A 20,754-nucleotide genomic window follows, 5' to 3' on the forward strand; every position below is an offset into this window, starting at 1 on the left:
ACTGGTCCATTCCCCCCCCCCCACATTTCAGTAGACTGTCTATTGTTATACACAATACATTATTGCGCAACAGGCTGTCAACCATCACATGGTACTGTGTTGCGTTTGATTAGGTTAGGATGCCCTGTTAGGATTGCACAGTACACTCTTGTGGAACATCCTGATCCTTTGCTACCACTGGATTCCAGCAGTCCATCCACTATTCTGCATGGATTGGATTAGGTTAGGATAACAGATTATGTCTATAGAACAGTACTGCTCAACATTCTTCACATTAATCCCCCCAGTCGCATTGAGTTCAAACGTCCACCTATTTGAGTGGCTTGAGTAAGGTTGTGCAGTACACAACTTCCTTCACATTCCAACATATTCCCACCTGATTCTGGGAGGCCATCCAGAGATTCATGTGGATTGGGTTAATTTTAGTTAGGTCTAAGGTTAGGTTTTTTCAGTGCACTACTTGGCATCCTGCACACTGCCCCCCCCTGGATTCCAGCAGCCCATCCGCCATTTCATATGGATGTGTTTGGGTTATGTTAGGATGTGAGATTATGTTTGCACAATACACTACTGCGCAACATCCCACACATTAACCCACCATTCCAAGAGAGCATTCACTGACTTGCATGGATTGGGTTAATGGTAGGTTGGGCTCTGAGGTTAGGTTTGCACAGTACACTACTAAACAGCATCCTGCACAATTTTCTGCCCCCGCCCCCCAGATTCCAGTAGGCTGTCCACTGTTCTGCATTGACTCTCTTAGGTTAGGTTAGATTGTCTGATCAGTTTTGGACAGTGCACTACTGATCAAGAACCTGCATGCCCCCCCCCCCTCATTCTGGTAGACCGTCCACTGATTTGAGCGCTCTTGGACGTTGCATCATCCTATATCATAAGTAAAATTGGGGTTAAATTCCATCAAATGCAACAGTTTTTTAATAATAAAAATAAAATAAAACCTTTACATATTTTGGCCAATGATGGCCATCATCAGAAGGCAACCAACACCTGAAAGGAGAGGCTTCACATGCGTTACATTCATGGTAAACCTGTAAATTCAGGTGGGAGGAAACTTCATGTAATTATTACCAAGAATGAGACTTCAATAATCTTTGCATGCATTCATAAACATTAATGACTGTTGAATTTACAAGTTAGGAAGTGAATGCAGGACAACAGTTCTTACTTAATTATCTCAAAAACTTTATGACTTATAGGAAAGGTGTACTGGGTATAAAGTGTTTTATTCTTTCTCTATAATTTTGCTTGAAATGTTTTTTNATTTCTATGTGCTAAGTTAAGGGAAATTCAGTATACATACACCGAGAGCTGAAGGGAGATGACACTCACCATCATATTTGATTGTAAGAGCATGCCGTCCTGCTTCTTGTGGTTTTACATTGAGAGTAAAAGTGCCATCACCATGATCGTAGAGTTCACAGTATGCCACTTTGTGTGGCCCAACACAATGGGCTGTCAGCTCACCTGGAAGGTAAGATTGTTTTCACAGACTTTTTTTATTATTATTTGAAGTTTTCACAATGTGAAGAGTACTATCTTCTGGGTGCTCCCAATGCCAGCTGCATGCTCTTGCTGGGCTTACTCTTTGACCCTGAAGATGCAGGCATTAAGTTCCTCCAAAAGTCAGTGCACTTCTACTGGCCTACACAGCATTACATCCCAAAAGACTGTACTCTTCTAAAGCAGCTGTGCAGAAGTCAGAAAATAAAATGATAAATCCAGGAATAACCCCCTCCCCAATTATTACATCTTGGTCCCCTACTTACCTAATCCTTCCATCTGCACTACACTTGACTCAGCCTCTAACAGAAGTGGTACCAGGAATCTTTCTGGAGTAAAGGACAGCCGGCATGTAAGGCTGACAACCCTACCACCATCTGTGAACCGACTGTCTAGAGAATATGTGAGGGCCTCAACATCTCACAACCCTATGGGCCTTCACGGCCTGTTATAGGGATAGCTCTACCTTTTACCGTTTTTTCGTCCAGCCCACCATTAGAGAGGTATAAATTCGAACAGATAAAAAGGTGGGAAATATTTATGATTAGAAATGTTTCTTTGTTTATGAGACAGATGTCCATCCATTGGCAAGAAGTTATAACCAGGACAGTGGGAGCAATGAAGCAGCTGAGTTCTGCAAGGGAGGCTGAGAAGAGATGGCGCTATAGTTCAGATGGCAGTTCAGTTGTGCGATATTCATCGGACAGTAACAACATGAGCACAGAAGCTGACGAATTTCCTTTGCTGAGAGCTGTTATCAACCAACAGCTAGTGAGGATACTGCAGGCTGGAGAAGACTTAGCATATAGTGATTTGTAAAGTGTGTAGATCAGCGATAATGCTGTAATTACTTGTACTTAAGAGTTGTGTGCAAAAGTGACCAATAAATCCAATCACCAATCCATACCCCATGTATAATCACCCCTAACTTTGACAATATTTTAATAATTAAGAAAGTATTTATATCCTACAAATAACATTAGCAGCTGAGGCGCATCTGGCAGAATGATAATTTTTGCTTGAAGACCTGATGCTGAACATAGAAAAGTCTCTGATATACTGAGTAAGAACTTGAAGACCAGCAGTTTCCAGAAGGGAAAGAATTACTTGATTAGTGTCTCCTTAACTCTTTGGTTACTCATGAGTGACAGACTGTGGGCTGGATGGCCAGAATTCTGTTTCCAGCAAGGGTAAGATTTTTTTCTCTTCTCCACAGCATCCAGATGAGCTCTTAGGCCCACCTAGCCGCCTGTCTGATGGGTACTTGGGGAAATTTCCCCCCAGGGCTGGGCCAAGAAGCTCACAACTCACCATCTATTGCTGATATCAAGGTGGAGCTATCTATACCTCCACTCTTCCATGTCTCCTTGGCATAGTACATAATTAAGCAAGCACAGGGACTTTACCTTTATCATACTAAAAAACTTGATTCCAAGAATTTTAATGTATTTTAAATGTGGTATGAGATATTTTCTTTAAATAATATTTAAGACCATCCATGGCCCCATCCCAACACACACATGCACACACAAAAACCCCCTATGTCATATGTGTTGTTTGAAGCAGATTTATTAAAAATTAGAGAAAAAGAAGCACAGAAAGGGTTGAATGCTATACAGTAAGCACAGACTTAAATACCTGGGCCAGCACGTCTTGTATCAATGAAGCTTCGTATTTCCTTGCCTACTGTACCAACACGAAGTCCATCCCCAGAGCAAACAACTCTGCCTGCATCAGCTACTGCTGTTACTGCAACTTTCAGGGGGCAGCCCTTCACTTGCCTGCAGATATAGTGCACAATTTTAAATTTGATATTTTGTAAGAGTACAGCAGGTACAAATGGCATAAGGAGGAGTAATAGGCAAGAAGAATTAAAATGTTGCAAGAAATATTCTGTATGCATAAATTCTTTTGACATTTATAAAGAGAAAGTATTTCTACATACAGTTTATGTCAGTGGCCCAATACCGCGTTGAAGAGCAGTAAGTTTTGCGCTACTGTTTGGCAGTATTAATTGTAAATTAAATAAGGGGTGACTTCAATGTTTCTTGGGGAAGTAGCAGAACAGTTATTGAAGTGTAATGACAGGCTTTTAATGTCAACACATCACAGTAAATAAATGACATGCTTTATATAAATTACTTTGAATGTAATATTAATACCTAAGAGAACAGTTTGACTGACTGAAACTTGATTTTAAATTGGCCATCACAATTGTAAAAATTACAGAAAATCGATGATCAGTGTCGAGAAATAATGGTGTCCTCATTATGCAATAGGTATGTTGTTGAGCAACTGTGAAAGAGTATTAAAATGAGAATTCTTAGTGGTGTGATAGGGACATGTATACAGCAGATTCAAAAGTGTGAATATGATGGTGCAAGACAGCCATAAAAAATATATTTTCTAATACCTTAGTAATGTGTGAACAGAAAACAGTTCTGTATTGTATAATCAATTTAGTAAACCAGTACATAGCATATGTACAACAAGCAGCTCCAGTTTAGGCAGAATGTGATAAACTCATAAGTAACTTTTCACAAGAACACGTGAATAAAATTTCACCCATTGGGCTTTGTCAATGTTGAAAAAAATGCTGTCAAGATGTGAGCACTGAACTGAAAGGAAGACTTTCAGAGAGGTCCACTGACATGAGACTGTGAGCTGCAATGGACAGTCCCTGACTTATCATGCAGAAAACAATGTCATAATACCAAAATGTGCTGTACTCTTGACTGAGGTTTGTGTAAAAATATCATACTTCTACGTGGAGTGTATGGGGTTTTAAAGGACATTAAAATCAGTTTACCTGCTAGAACTTAGAAACATTCAAATTAAATGGAAGACCAAAGCAATAATTTTTTATGTAACATTACAATTCACTCACCTATCTGACCACATTACATTCAAAAGATAAGCTCCTGGTATGGTTGGTGTGTAGGTGGCTCGGTATGTACTGTTACCCAGGTTCTGCAACTGAACTTTAATGTCAGTTTTCATGCCCGTTAAAGTTACTTCTGGCAAACCTAGAAGAAAAATCATGGTAGAGAACAGCGAACTGTAATTCAAAGACCAGTATTTAAATTTTACTCAGACCTTAGAATAGCTCATAATATTTCCAGAAAACATTCTCAGGTGTGCATTTAAGTGAATAAGCATATAAAACTGATTTTTGTATAAAGAAATGTGTAATTACAGGGCACTATAATGAACCTTCCTCAAAATGAAATCTCTAATGAATAGGCATAACATATCTTGCAATAATACTGTCATAAATTAAGTTATCCCTGTGCTTAACTAATTAAGCATTATGCGTTGAAACATATGAGGAAGTGTATGTATAGGTCCACATTTTCTTGGCCTTGGCACTAGTTGGAGGCGAGTGATCAGCTTCACGCCCCAGCTGCTTTATCCCTGGTGAAAGAGCCCCCGTTACCCATTGTGTAGGAAGCTGGGTGACCCAGAGCTGGTCTAGACAACGTGGAGAAGAGAATATTCTTGACCTTACTGGGACTCAAACTCTGACTCCTCAGTCGTCCAACCCATAGCCAGTCACTGTACCGACTGCACTATCCCAGCTCCCATTAATGATATACACAGGATAAAAAGTAAAAAAAAATATTACAAGAAAAAAAATATTTGATAAAACCAGTTGGTATCGTGGACTGTAACTGTTCACTTGGTCAAGAAACTATGATGGTATTACAAAGCTATGTAATAAACTGTACTGATAGCACTGAAAATTCAGGAAATATTTGAATATTAATTACCAGACATTGCAGAACAAAGTATGTGACACAGAGGCACTGATTAATATTTCATGACATACAAGTTAGTTGATGTGTGAGTGCACTGGGGATGCTAGAGCTTCCAATGAACTGTACCTGGTCCAGCTTGTGATCCGTCAATGGTAAATTCTGCCTCTTCATGGCATCTTGCTCCTGCAAGTCCTCTTCCGGTCAGTACAACTCGTACTGGGCCACTGGAAGCCCCCAAGCCTCCATCTGCAAGTCCCAGAAGTGGAGAACGAGGGAGAGGAAAGCCACCATATTGAAGATATATCAAGTGCTCTCCTGAGGTTCGTGGAGTCAGTAACAAACGCACTCGTGATCCTGAGGTTGGTTCAACAGCAATGGGCACAGAGTTTCCAGAAGGACCACGACATTCTGCAGTCAGCTGGCCTGTGTAGCAGGAGGCAAGGATGTGAAAAGAATTAACTATACAAATCTATGGGCAAAGAGAAAAGAAACAGAATCACATATGTACGTAGGTAAGTCAATAAGTAAGTTACAAATGGGTATAGAACTTAAACAAATAAAGAGTACTGATCTGAAAATCTGTTGTGGGGTCAGCATGTGCGGCACCCATCGTGCACAGACTTTGTGAAAACCTAACCTGTCATGCATTATGAGGTAGATCATGCCATGTGAACATGNAGAACCAGGCGGTGACTTTCCTTTCTACAGCTTCATCATTGGGAAAATGTTCAGCCGAAGAGGGCCGAACAAATGGAAGTCACTTGGAGCAAGGTCGGGGCTATATGGAGGATGCTTGAGGACTTCCCACTTGAGATTTCAATGCATCTCATTTGTCTTGCTGGCAGTTGGGGACGCACATCATGCAAGAGCAACACACCAGACTCCTGGTCGCTTCCGCTGAATGGCCTTACAAAGTTTCCTGAGGACGTTACAGTAGAAGTTGGCATTTACAGTTGTTCCTTGAGGCTGGAATGCAGTGAGCAGTATGCTTTCGTGATCCCAGAAGACTGTGAGCATCGCTTTCCTGGAGGATGGTGTCACNACCTTGAACATTTTTTTGGCAGGCAATGCAGAATGTTTTCACTGCATTGATGCACGCTTTGTCTCGGGCTGGTAATGGTGAACCCAAGACTCATCACCTGTGACANCATAATTACATATGTAAGTCAATAAGTAAGTTACAAATGGGTATAGAACTTAAACAAATAAAGAGTACTGATCTGAAAATCTGTTGTGGGGTCAGCATGTGCGGCACCCATCGTGCACAGACTTTGTGAAAACCTAACCTGTCATGCATTATGAGGTAGATCATGCCATGTGAACATGCCTGGTTCCAACAGCAGCCCAAAGAATTTTATGCTGCTGGTTTTCAGGGGCTTGTGAAATGATGGGACAAGTGCCTCAGTGTACAGGGAGATTAGGTTGAGAAATAAAAGCATTTTTCAAATCAGTACTCTTATTTGTTTAAGTTCTATATCCATTTGTAACTTACTTACTGACTTACCTTCATATAATTTGGTTGTGTCTATCACAATTTACTTTCCTTGTGTATATTGTTGTGTTTTTAAACTTTCGTATGATTGTAAATGACCTTTACTGCATATATGCAAAAATAGAAAGTTATGAAATTTGGGTTTGGGAAGGTATACAGATTGTTTATCACATTTAAATATACCCCTCGAATTGGTGTCATATGTGTTTTCATTTCTGAGTTGCAGGTGTTTGGAATCCTGACATCATTTTCATGCACCCTGTATTTCTTTTAGTGACTGCATTAGAGTCTTAGGTTTGAGATATACAATTCATGCAACACTACAACTGCTACACTTCACTGATGTCAAAAGCATATCATATGTCAGAACAGTCATATAAGCAGGAAGTTATAACATGGCATGCTGTAAATACATGACAAGCATCGATGTAATACTCTACCTGGACCAGCTTCTGAAGTGTCAAAACTGATCTTCTTAGTGTTATGAACTGCCAGCTCTAATCGACCTTCTGAGTCTGTGAATGATTCCCAACCTCCTATAACCCGCACCTTAAGTGGGTCTACAATCTTCGGATGGAATGGGGATCCTTAAACAGATTTTGAATTATTTAATCATATGAAATTACTTGAACTTGTATCTTTAAAATTTTAGCGTAACAATCTGGAATAACTGTGCTTACCTGGTATAGGGCTGTCATCCCAGTCTACCCTGACATCATAAACCCCAACTTCCAAAGGAGTGTAAGTGACTACATATATTCCATCAGCCTCTCTTTCTATGCTACAGGTAGCCACATGGTCTGGTCCATCCACATGAACAGTCGGCTTCCCTGGTAGACCAGGTCCCACAACCTTGAAGGTACTAGGACTTCCTACTTGGCCACAAAATAAGCCATCACCACTTGCATTCGCTACCCCTGAATCTTCAACAGTAAATGTTAATGGTGAACCTACATGAAGAAATAAAATACAGCACTATTGAACATATCTTCACAAGGTATTTCATAGTTCAAATACAGGAATGTAGAGTTCTGTAATGGTGATGAACCAAGTTTTTTAGTTTATTTCATGAAATGCACATGCTATTTTTGAACACATTACATTAAGAGAGTATTGGCAGTTGTTTGTGGAAGATGACATGCTTACTAGAAAATGTACTGAAAATGAAGGCAGACAGTTTGAATACTTACTACTGACAAAACTCAGAATAATGATTTCAGATGTGAAGATCTTTACCCAGAAAACCAGAACTGAGAGGGTGTCGACTAGATTAATCTGGCTCAGGATAGAGTCTTGTGAATGCAGAACTTAACCTTTCACTCCCACAAAAAAAAAATGAAGCATTAATTCGCAGCTGAGTTACTATTATCATCTGAATGAATCTGATCTTAAGATTACTTAAAGCCAATACATGTGACCTAGACAAGATGTGAGGTTTTCTCAGTGGTGGAAATTAAGACTGTGGTCTTCTGGGTCATTAAAGCATACACTTTTATATCTGGTTACTAGCATTTCAGAGGAACCTGCTGCCTCCATCTTCAGGACAGAAATATGACTTTCTTCCTAATATACCCAAAATCTCTTCTCCTCCATATGTCATTTTGAAGCGGTAATTTCCAGGTAAACTTGGGCAGAACTCAATTAAGTCACAGTCCTTGTCGTTTCCACAGCTCTTAACTTCGAGGGGTAAATCTTGGCCCAAAGGACTAGTCACTGTTACATCCAACTCAGCAAACCCAGCTTCTCTGCGCTGAACTGAAACAAAATAAATCAGAGATTCACATTACATATAGGTTACTTTCCTTCAGTGCCTCAGTTTCTTTGGGCACTATTGTGTGCTTTTTATAATAGAGCTTGAAATAAATTTAGTACATAAATTGAAAACCATTAACAGATGTCAGACTTGAATACAAAATCGAAATTGAAGCAAGCAAAAAAAAAAAATTACAAGTATAGTATTTAAGCAAATGTGAAGGAGTTCAGTGTCATAAAAACTCTAGTTTATCAAATGTCGACAAAATTAAAAGATCATTAGCTTCCTGTGAATGGCTACATGAAAAAAGAACCTGCAAGTGACTGGAAACAAGGACATAAACTATATAGGAATGGTGCAATATAAAGGAAAAATTCCAATTTCAAGCATCAGTATGTACTGTCACTTTAGGTAAAAATAATAAAAAGGGTATTTAGTCACTGATAGTTATAATATCAATAAATTTAATTAAAAAGATAATAAGCAAAGAGAAAACAAGGAGATATAAAATGAAACTGTGTCCACACTTTGGTTTCCCCTGCCAATCTTCATTCCACCAAATTCTCCATCATCATAATCACCTGCAGGCTACAATAGGCCAATCAGTGGCTGCTGTGCTGAGTGGACCCAGTAGGACTCCAGCCCCCACTAGCGAATTAATTAATTAACTGCCCAATGAACAGTACTTTTATACTATCTTTACTATTTTAATCTTCATTTCTATTTTGGCCAAAGTCCAGGAAGTGATCTTGAATGTGCATATAAAACATATATTACTGTATAATAAAGTACATACTCAGAGTTCACTTGATCATCTAAAAGATCATTTATGACCATTTTTGTCTTCCTTTACCTGTTTCGTAAAATGCATGACCAACAATCTTGACTAAAAATTTCATGAAATTAAGAACTTAATCCAACAGTATTTTACAAAATTCCACTTACCTTATGCTTATGTAGATAATGCTTCCTATTTATATAAAAAGTTTTGGAAACGTGTTTGCATCTACATTTTAAAGTACTTACGCCTGAAGGCAATCTTCTCATTAACAGCAACTGATTTTGACCCCACATCTTCTATCTTCACTTTGGATGCATCAAAAACTTGGCAGTAATATGGAGAACCACGAACAGCCCTCGAACCTTGTGTCACATCAATTTTGTATGTTCCTAAATAAATTGTGGAAATCGTGAGCCCTTGCAACACAACATATTCCTGAATTAAATAACTTGGCAAACAGCTCAAGCTGAGTCTCAAGGTTACTGTAGGTGAACAAATAAATTTTCATTATAGTTAATAGCAGTTACCCTTACTAAACTCCATTAATGAAGTTATATTTTTGTCAGTAATATGCAATTTAATGTAATATTTTATATAAACCCTAAAATTTGGATTCCAAATGGATATGCATATCATATTTGCACATTCTGATGAAATTAAATTTGAGAGTTCTTATGGAAGTATAAAATGATACTTTTGAAACATATTGGCCAATCAGAGATATATGTTTAACAAAACAGGACATAGCAAAATTAAAAGGTACCTGTTCCCTTTGTATAGTAGTACTGAAATTCAATTCAGGGTCCATATGAATGTAAGCCAGAGACATGAATGCAGAACTATCTTGTCTGTGCTTATAAGTTCCATCCAGCAAGTTCTCTTCTTATTACTACTATTATTATTATTATTATTATTATTATTATTATTATTATTATTATTNATGCACTGCGACCAGTTGTTGATCTATTGTGTGTCCCCCTTTTTAATTTCTACTGTCGCCATGCCCTTCCAGTACTGGTGCTCGCTATCAGCCCCGTTCTGCCAGCGAGGTCGGCCACCTCTCTGGCAGTGGTCCCCGATACTTCCCCATCTACCGGAGGAACTGGAAACTACTTGGGCGGGAAACTTTTGCCTAATTTTGCTCAGAGGTCTCCTTGAGACATGAGGATCTTTTACATGCCGTAAATCTAAGACACAGGACACACGGCTTAAAGTCCCTCCTGGAGGACTTGTTCCCTGAATTTTTCCGCCCTTACAAATTCCACGACCTCCGCCGGGTTTATTACTCCTAACTACTTAACAATATTTCTTCCAGTGTCTAATGTAAAACATTAATTTATCTAAATAATAAAACACATGTGAGAATGATTTTTTCAATTTGAAACAAGACTGAGATGAGAATTTTCTCTACTAGACCAATTGTTTTCAGTACAATCACAATTTAGAACACTAGTCACTTCCACAATGCATTACAGTGTGCTTATTTTCTTCTTGATATCAGAATATTTTTCAATGAATTTTTTTAATAATTGAATTTAAAAAAATTATCTTCTAAGGCTATGTCCATATTTGCCATTGGCAAAAAGAATAGAGACTCTGTTGTAAGTTTATTCATGCTAGTTTATACAATATATTTCCATCTAGAATGCAACTTATTATTGTCCCCTTTCTTCTCACAACGTGTTTCAGCTGTACACGGCCATCATCAGGTGCCTCTAATTTGCTGTAATTGTTGCACTGCATGGTATGTCCAACTTCTCATATCACATGTGAATGTGATATCTTTTAATTTAAAATAAATGGCATTTAATTAAAATCAATAAAACTCTTTAAAATTTAGTTAAAATTTCAATATTTTGCTTGAGGCATTGTCCAATGATACAATCGACACTGTCTGAGGTCTCCTTGATTGGATTTATTTGTGCAGTGGCATGGGTGTTTGTGTGTTATTGTGTAGTTCCCAAGTATGTTGCTGTAGTTACCATCTGCAGTATGCAAAGAACATTTTACTATTATTGTCAGTTTGGCTATATTTAGTGTTTTTCTATGTTAGTTTACTTCTTTATACTCACGTGTGCCCCCTTGACTGTAGGGGACAATAAGAAGTTGCATTGTAGACAAATATATTGTATGAAATAAATGCTACATTAATGCAACAGGATGCTTAAACACAATATTATTCATGCTAGCACTGCCAACTTTAAAGATTGTATGGACTGGGCAGTATGCATGTTACTGTGCAAAGTAAGTGCAGTTATTTGACAATTCTTGAAGTGTGAGATTGAAAATTAAAGTTTAAATCAAAATCTAGATATTTTTCTTGATTTAGTTTAAAAACATTGAGATTTGCACCCACATATGAGTTACATATTACAAGAACAGTACCTGCAGTGTGAGCTGTAAATTCAGCCAACAAGTTTCCATCTTTCTGCTGATAGCACCTTACAGGCACAGCAGAGCCCTGAGGACCTGTAATAACCACATCAAACTCTTTTGTTGGGTGACCCAATGTCTCAATGACAAAGCTTGTTACTTTCCCTGCACGTGATTGGTACAGACCAAGTCCTGTGGCTATGACATCTTGTCCAACTGCTGGATTCTTCACAGACACTTCAAATGGACACCCTGGAAAGCAAGTGCATTTATATTACTTGACTCATATGTGCTACACTATCATCCATTTTAATGACAGAATCTTAGACTAAAGTACAGTACTCTTATAAAAGAACTTGTTCCTACAATTAAATAAGCACTAACTGTAACACATATGGAAAGTGAAGGTATATCCCCATTCATTCTTAATCTCAGCAATAGATGGAGGTGAATGGTCAGCTTCAGCTGCTTTTACCCCATTAAAAATATTTCCTTGGTACCTATATAGGAGACTTAGGCTGCGCCATAGCTCAAGCGGTTAGTCGCTGGTTTCCCACCGCGGTGGCCCGGGTCTGGTCAAGTGGGATTTGTGGTGGACAAAGTGGCACTGGGGCGGGTTTTCTCAGAGTACTTCGGTTTCCCCTGCCAATCTTCATTTCACCAAATTCTCCATCGTCGTAATCACCAGGGGCAGGCTACAATAGGCCAATCAGTGGCCTCCGTGCCAAGTGGACCCAGTTGGACTCCCCCCCCTAAGCAAATTAAAAAAAAATTATATAGGAGACTTGGTGGGCCCCAGAGCTAATCTCGACAATGTGCTGAGAGAAAAATCCCTGTCCATGGCAAGAATCAAACCTCAGTCATACAGCATTTCATCAGTCACTGTTGACTGAGCTGCACTAGATCTGGTTGAAAATAAAGAAAATAAATCTAGTAAAATTTTTGACAACATATCAAGATGCTTTATATTTGATGTACTAAAGCTCTTTCTGTAACCGTTCTACAAAATACTGTCATTTAAATTTGATTAAATTTATATTACATCTGTATTACTATAAGCATATGTCCCTCTTCATGTCCACATGTCTCTCTGTTCTGACTAATAACCTCTGAACCAAGTAATTTTTTATTGGAAGCCACTGTATATAGCTCCCTAATCACCTATCATGAAAAATACCAACATGAGATCTTGCAAAATCCATGTTTACTTTTCCACCTGATAGCAAGTGATTAACCATTAGAACAGGCATCTTAAACTGGAATTGGCAATATAAATTCTGTATGAATCATTCTTTGTGGGCTAGAAGTTACAAATATGGCAAGGTTCAAGTTCTCTGAATTTATCTCTAACAGCTTTCACTCTGGATATCTATACTAATTGAAGTTATGCAGACAGTTTCCTAAGGTATACAATTAGTAATTTCTAATTTCTACTAGTTTCTCTCTGCAGTGTTTAATCAGAGCATACAGTGTATTATACTGTCACATGTTAGTGACTACATATGAGGTTTGGATTGGTAATTGGATTCCTTGAACTCTTATAAACCGTAACTACAAGTAATTGTTGTGCTCTCACTAATTCACAGACTCAACTTCTCACTACAGAACACACCAAGTCCTTTCAGTTTGTCTTCATTCATGACACACCTCAACAATGGCCTTTTCTGCTCACGTCATTGCCATCCTTTGACCAAACTGACTCATAATGGCAACTAGCTCTCAACTCATGACTGACTGTCAACTCAGCTGGTGCCCTTGTTACATAACCTCAGCATGGACTACATATACACCACTTCCAAAGAACTACACTATTGTTGCATGTTAATTTGTTGCTATAGAAACGTGTTTATCGAGTCATTACCAAACAGTGGGCTGTCTCTGTCAGTATCAAATCATAATATATTAATGCAAATTCCATGAAATAGTGGGCCAGCCTGACTTGTATCAGAATAAAACAAATCATTGCCAAAAAAAGAAGATATCTGTTACCTGCTGTATGTAAGCCATTATATTTGAGATCAATTCTGTGTGGAACAGCAAGCTTAGGATGATAGACCACTTGGTACTGTCCTGCATCCAATTCATGTACAGCATGTTTGACTTCCTGTCCAGCAGCCCTCACACTTGCTGACAGCACTCCTCGTCCTGCTCCTGACACATCCACTGCAGGCAAATCTCCTCCGATTATGATAGCACTTACAAGGATTCAGATCTTTGTTTTAGTTCTACAGTAAAATTGAGTGAAATTTCAACACAGGAAGAATTTCCTAAGTTCAGAAAATAATTTCCTCTGTTCATCCTCCTCCTGTCATTTCCTCCCTCTTACTTCCAAATATTCTCATCAACACTGCATTCAAAACAAACAACTTCAGTCTGTATTCTTCCATTATTTTGAGAGATTAAGTTACACACCCATACAAAACAACAAGTAAAATTATAGTTTTATGTTTTTTAGTTATGCTTTTAGACACAAGACAGGAACATAAAAGATTCTGAATTTAATGGTAATTAGAATTATCTGAACATAATATGCTCTTAACATTTCAGTGAATATAATTTTGAATTGTTACCAACATTCCCAAATATCTGAACTCTGCTACATTTACATACTGTGATATTAAGATTTTGTAATGCATTCAGGCCATAAAGAATGGGCATATGCTTAGTGTTCTCTGAGCTTGTAACTAGACCAGCCTCTTTAGTAGTGTCTCAGGAGTTAATGTCATTTGTCTTTATTGTGTTTACACTGATATCACATAGAGAAGCTAATGTATTACATTCAATTCCAATATCTCCTGAATTTCTGGACCTTCACAGTGACAGTTCTAAACATAAATTGAAGATCAGTGCTAATAAAGAATCTTCTTATTGACGTTCATGCTGAACATGAAATGAATCAGACAAATATTTACCTACAGAGACTTTATTATAAGTTTCATTTAAACATGCTTTAATTAGCTTAACTAGTTTCATGAATACACCAAATTTGATGAGCATGTTGTGGAATAATTCTGCCTGGAGTCATATTTTCTTGAGGTCTGTAAATCTCAATTGCTGAATGTCTAATCAGTACTTTGTCTATATTATTATTTGTTACAATGAATGCAGTGAACAGGATGAAAGTAACAGTCACACCTGGTTCAGGGGAAATGGAACCAGAACAACTCTTACTGGTTTTTTAAGAACATAACAGAAATTATAGACAGTACATATTCATTAACTGTTAAATTAATCTGTCTTGTTAAATAACTTGCATCCATATTGTCGTGTGTGTGTGTGCATGACTATAAACAGGGTTTTGGATTGGATATTCATTTATTGACTACTTACAGGTCGTAACTACAAATACTGTAATACTATCACTGCTTCCGCACTTTACAAAATCATGCTAACTCTTTTCCAGTCCACAGTCCACAGTGTCTTCACTAGTAGTTGCCTGGTAACAGCTTATAACAATAGCTATTCCTCTGCTTCTGGGCTCAGTTTCTCTCTGAACAACGGCTCCCTTCCAAATGAACTATTCTTGCATTAATTTTCCTCCTTGTAACCCCTTTTAATGGACCGAGTAGAAGACACAATTTCCAACAGTACCTCTGTTGTTGCATGCATATCCATTGTTGCAGGAACATGTTTACTGAGCCACTGCCTAGATGGCTCTACATGCTACAATATCTTTCTGGTATTGTCACCTTGCAACATTAATATACACCGTAACTTATACATGACTGGCATGAACAGACCTTTGAAACTTGCAGCGCGATGACAAAATGCTTCTTCCATTTCAACAATTTTGACTTGCCGAGGATCAAACACTTCTACAGTGAAGGGCTGCTTACTGATTGGCTGTTCCTGATGGAACACTATAATACTATGAAGTCCAACCTGTTGAGGTCTGTATTCTGCTCGATACAAGCCTGATGCTAGTTTCTTTACATAGCATGGAACATGGGAACCATGAGGACCTAGAACAATTAATGATATGCATTAATCTTTATTTACATTCACAACATAACTTTCAAATTATCATCATAAAGTATGCAGTACTTTAAAATCTGTATCACACTTGTTTAAAGGTCAGATATATTTAGGGTGCAGTATACAGTTTACTAAAACTGTTTTCCATTTCTAGATAATCATATTTTTATAAACATCTATTGTCTTTCTCACAATAAGAATTAACATGGACCAGTGCAACTGTCACGGTTTTGTCATTATTATAATACTGTTTTTACATACCCATGTATGATTTAATGACATTTTTTAGAATGATAAATACTTTTTTACAGAATTTCACCAAAATGAGTATTATTACAAACATTTTATGTTATATAAACTGAAATTAAAGAAGCTACCCCAGTAGTAATGTGCATATGTTCAGAAGCTTCCTCTACTATTTCCTTGATTTGCTTCCTGGGCAAAGTTTTATTGATTTCTAGTATGTAATGGGAAATGCAGCGCACAGAACAGCAAAAATTTTGATACCTACGAATAGTGTTTGGTACAGATAGTATGGATTGTATAGTCAGGAAAGAGGATGACCATGGAATAGGTTAAACACTTGATGTCTGAAGATAACTGTATGTAAGATTATTTTTGTATACTTACTTATCACAGCAGGAGTGGTCATCTCCCATTACATACATAAACATTAGTGACATATATTTGTGATGTTTTAAACTGAATATATGTCTGGATGTATGCCTACCTTCAGGAGAGTATACTGACACTGGATCACCTAGTATTTAGCATGTTGAGATATTCTTTGTTAGCCCCAATTAATACATTCCTGGAAACTGACATATGAAGTGAAATGAAAGTGAGTTAATTTTAACATGCTATAATAGGGCATGTATTCTAAAATAATGAAAAAACTTTAACAATAGTTGCTTACTTTTAAATTTTCTATTAATATTAGCATTATTTATTTCACAGTTTACAGAAAATGAGGATGATCCAGGGATTGCTGATGGGAGTGAAGATACTGGAGTAAAATCAGGCAGGGCATGTCCCTTTGCAGAAGCTGAAGGCTCCAACTCAGTGGCCTGGCAGCTCTCAACTCTGAAGAAGTGATGGAGAGATAACTGGCATGCAACTTTCCTCCTGTTCCTTGAAAGTTCTTCATTACAAACTGAAGAACTCTCAGTCACTTCCAAATATAGTAACCCCCTGAATGTGGATATTAATCACAAGAGTTCACTAGAAAACAGGTTTCAGCAAGTTTGCTGTAATCTATGATTTCCATACAACAGGTAAAATCCCATTAGAATAATCCTTGGGTGCTCAAGGGTTTTTTGAGTGATACATCATCAGAGGTTTGATTTTATAACCTCCAGATTCATTTCCGCCCAACAGCAATGTGCAGCACTGTGTGGCTATCTTGAAGCATGGGGTTGCCTTCTCCTGCACAAAGATGAATGTTCTACTTGACATCTCATTCCACATTTGTCTGGTCTCATCCAGACTGAATATTAAATGATTAAATGAGATGTCACTGCAACGTTAAGTGTATCTCATTTACTCCAATGAGGTATTATATTTCATCATAAACCCTAACCATATTCACCCATCTGGGAATGAGCTCAAAACTCCCATCACAGTAGAAATTGGGCTCTTGCATTCACAACCATTCACCAACAGCCATTTCCATGTCTTCATAATTGTATCTTAGCATCTGACTGACTGACTGACTTTTGCACTATTTGCTGCATGTTGCCCCTACCCCCACCAAGTGCTACCATGTACTGGAAACCACAATGCTTGAATAACATAGATGTTACTGGCTAGGGAGCCTTAGGTATTTAAGATTCCTCATACTTACCACAAGACAGGGGCAGAGCCAACTCTTAAAAAATCATCTCACATAATTGAGGTGTAACAGAGCTTGACGAGTATGAAAATATATGTAACACCACACTTCACATGAAAACTCTGAGCACTGCAAAAAGGAAATGGTTCACTCCCCTAATGAAATAGCTTGCAGTTAACAAAAGTTCAGAAGTAAATCTCCACTCACCCGTAACTTCCATATCTATGCGACCATCCATGCCTTTGGGATCCACGTCAAAATAAGCAGTGGATCCTACAACCACATCTTTCAAACCTTCTCCACGAACTGTAACCATACGGGACTCTTTACGATGCATATGTCGCATTTCTTTTACTCCCAGTTCTAGAACTTCACATTTAAATGGACTACCTAGAATGAAAATTTATCACAGCATTAACATTATAATTATATTTCTCAACAGTAGTAAATTTTCTATTATATATTCTGTAATCTCAGTATACTAAAGAAGAATGTGAGTCCTCATACTTAAGTGTTGTAGGCTTCTTATGCACATATAACAGTTATTCTTTAATAATAAGAGTCTCATAAAATCCTGATGGCACAGATTTAACCTCTTAAAAATTCTTTGCTGTACTGCTGGGAAACAGGATGGTGTGTTCCTTTCGTTTATGGTATTTCATAACCACCGTTTCATGATACCAGCAGAGTTGGGCCACTGTTCAGTACAGCATATGCAGAATTTAAATATCCCACAATTCAATTAGCAACATATAATGAAATAAGCACTTGGAATATGTATTAATTTTTAAGAGTTATAAAGCCGGAAGATCGCGGGTTCAAGTCCTGATGAGGTCATTGGATTTTTTTTCAATTGACCTAATTCTTCCAGCCACACTATGACCCTGGGGTTGACTCAGCCTCTAACAGAAATGAGTACCAGGAATTAATTAAATAATTTTCCTGGGGAGTAAAGCGTGGCCGGCACATAGGGCTGACAACCTTACCGCCATCTTGGAGCCGATTGTCTAGATAATGTGGGACCCTCAACGTCTCACAACCCTATGGGCCTTCACAGCCTGGTGCAAGGATAGCTTTACTTTTACTTTACTTTTTCTAAAGAGAAACGACTGTAATGAATATTCATCATGTTTTTAGGTAATATACACTTTCACGGTACATATATAACCAACAGATGTGACATCCATATATAACAGAGTAATACTGTATATTCCTTAAATAGTCTGTAAGTATTAACATATTGTATGCTGCTCACTGTATGTATAACACAAAATTTCAAGTTCCTGTGATGCAGCTTCCAACATAAATCATAATTTAAATATGACCTCTGCCATTTATCTTTTGTGCAGTACAGCTAGGGCTCAATTAATGCAGACAATGAATCCCACAAGTGGTCTTATTACTCGAATTCACACTATTTTAAGTCATGTAAAATTCCAACTCGACAGAAATATTTTATCCCCTTCCCTCTCAATTCTAGACTTTTTAAACTGTCACTTTCACTCAATTTTACATGTGTTAAAATACTCTGTACACAAAATACTGACCTGGAACATCCTCCTCATTGAATGAAATATTTACAAAATGAGGTACTGGTTCATGAGGAACAAAGGTAACATCATATAGACCTCTGGAACAGGCAACTACTTCTGCCTTCACTGTTGTCTTGTCTGTGCTCACAACCAGTTCCAATGTCCCTTCACCTGCTTCTGAAGCATCTACCGTGAATGTTGCAGGTTTGCCAACCTGAAATATATCAAGATGCAGTCTAAACAAATTTTTGTAAAATATTCAATACAAAAAGGAAGAACTGATCTGTTTTTTTTTTTTTTTTGTTGATTATCTAAGAATGTTATCAGATAAAGCAGTTCCAAATGTTAGAGAGATTAGTGAATATTAAATTAAAAGGATATGGGAAGAAGTGGTCATGGCCTGGTTAGAGGCACTGTTGCAATAATATCTGCCTGGATGGACTGAGGTAAACCGCAAAAATCATCGGTCAGGATTGTCAGTGATGTGGCCAAATTTGAAGTGAGCATCTCCTGAGTACAAGCTGGACAATTTACCATTTCAGTCCATTTACTTGGTGTCTAGTCACTAACACTATATATTTCTGCAGACATAAAGGCAATAAAAGAAGTGCAGAATTTCAGGTTACTATTGAGGATAAGAACTGAAAGATAATGGGCAAAGCAAGAACCTTACACCATTTATGTCTGTAGGTTCTATTGATTTATGGGTTATTTAATGATGCTGTCAGTAACTTAGGCCAGTAGTTTCCAACCTTTGGGCCATGATGTTATTCCAGATTTCACAACAAGTGTTGCTGGTCCAGCCAGCGCTTTATTTCCTGTTATCCATCGCTGCAAGCGAGGCATCTTTGAACATGGTGCGCCCAGCAGGAGCTTCTAATTCCTACCCCTTGCTACACCCTGTGCATATCTGTCAAGCCTTACTACCACAAAGTCAACAGCCAGAGGTGCATATGTGAACGTGCTAGTGATCTGCTGACTCTGCTGACACCGATAAAAATGGCAGATGTAAACTGTCTATTTTCTGCATGTAACCTGCAGCCATTTTTTCTTATTAGATTGCATGTAAGATTTTCCTTCACTTTTACTGACTTAGAATGATTATTTCTTGCATATCTTGTTTCAGTTTGCAATTATTCTTCTTGCAAAACCTTTGCCGTTATTTTTGTACATACGCATTTTAGTCATCCAGGCTAAATGCTAAATATGAATGTTGATGGCTATTTTTTGCTGTCTTTATTTAGGTATCTGGTGCCAGTGGGGGTAAAAGTTTACCAGTGGATCAGCAGTTCAAAACAAGCACAGTGAAAAGGAAGAAAGTGAAAGTGGTACATCCAGTGAAACTCTGCAGCACCAGCAAAATAAGAACAAATTTTGGAAATATAGCAACAGCTATCTCAAGATGGGTTTTATATGGACTCTTTCTGAAGACCACCAAAGACCACTGTATACAATCCGTTATGGGGTGCCCTCAAATGAAGGCTTAAAACCTATCAGACTTTGTCAGTATTTGGGAGCCCAACACAGTGACTGTACCAATAAGCCAGTGGAATTTTTTCAAAGGGAACTCAGAGAATTAAAGCAAAGTAGCAAACTGCTGCATTATACAGCTACAGATAGTAGTAAGATGAAGGCCAAGGCCGCGCCATAGCTCAAGCAGTTAGTCACTGGCTTCTCACCGCGGCGATCCTGGGTCTGGTCAAGTGGGATTTGTGGTGGACAAAGTGGTTCTGGGGCG

At 38.0% G+C, this 20,754-nt stretch overlaps 1 protein-coding gene across 3 annotated transcripts in view; it reads right to left on the reverse strand.

Annotated features, from left to right (window-relative positions):
• The window catches only part of LOC111875639 (filamin-C), a 146,843-nt gene that overhangs the window by 7,658 nt on the left and 118,431 nt on the right, over positions 1–20,754 (reverse strand). For all 3 annotated transcript variants that reach the window (XM_023872035.2, XM_023872034.2, XM_023872033.2), the window contains 13 exons: positions 19,032–19,230; positions 17,692–17,874; positions 15,419–15,640; positions 13,668–13,841; positions 11,691–11,930; positions 9,551–9,694; positions 8,344–8,526; positions 7,452–7,721; positions 7,212–7,358; positions 5,406–5,702; positions 4,409–4,547; positions 3,160–3,302; positions 1,351–1,485 (listed from right to left, as the gene is read on the reverse strand). In XM_023872035.2, the coding sequence (XP_023727803.1) occupies positions 1,351–1,485; positions 3,160–3,302; positions 4,409–4,547; positions 5,406–5,702; positions 7,212–7,358; positions 7,452–7,721; positions 8,344–8,526; positions 9,551–9,694; positions 11,691–11,930; positions 13,668–13,841; positions 15,419–15,640; positions 17,692–17,874; positions 19,032–19,230 (2,476 nt within the window). The remainder of the gene's footprint in view (positions 1–1,350; positions 1,486–3,159; positions 3,303–4,408; positions 4,548–5,405; positions 5,703–7,211; positions 7,359–7,451; positions 7,722–8,343; positions 8,527–9,550; positions 9,695–11,690; positions 11,931–13,667; positions 13,842–15,418; positions 15,641–17,691; positions 17,875–19,031; positions 19,231–20,754) is intronic.

This window comes from Cryptotermes secundus, unplaced genomic scaffold, assembly GCF_002891405.2.
Source record: "Cryptotermes secundus unplaced genomic scaffold, Csec_1.0 scaffold297, whole genome shotgun sequence".
In the NCBI taxonomy this organism is placed as follows: domain Eukaryota; kingdom Metazoa; phylum Arthropoda; class Insecta; order Blattodea; family Kalotermitidae; genus Cryptotermes; species Cryptotermes secundus.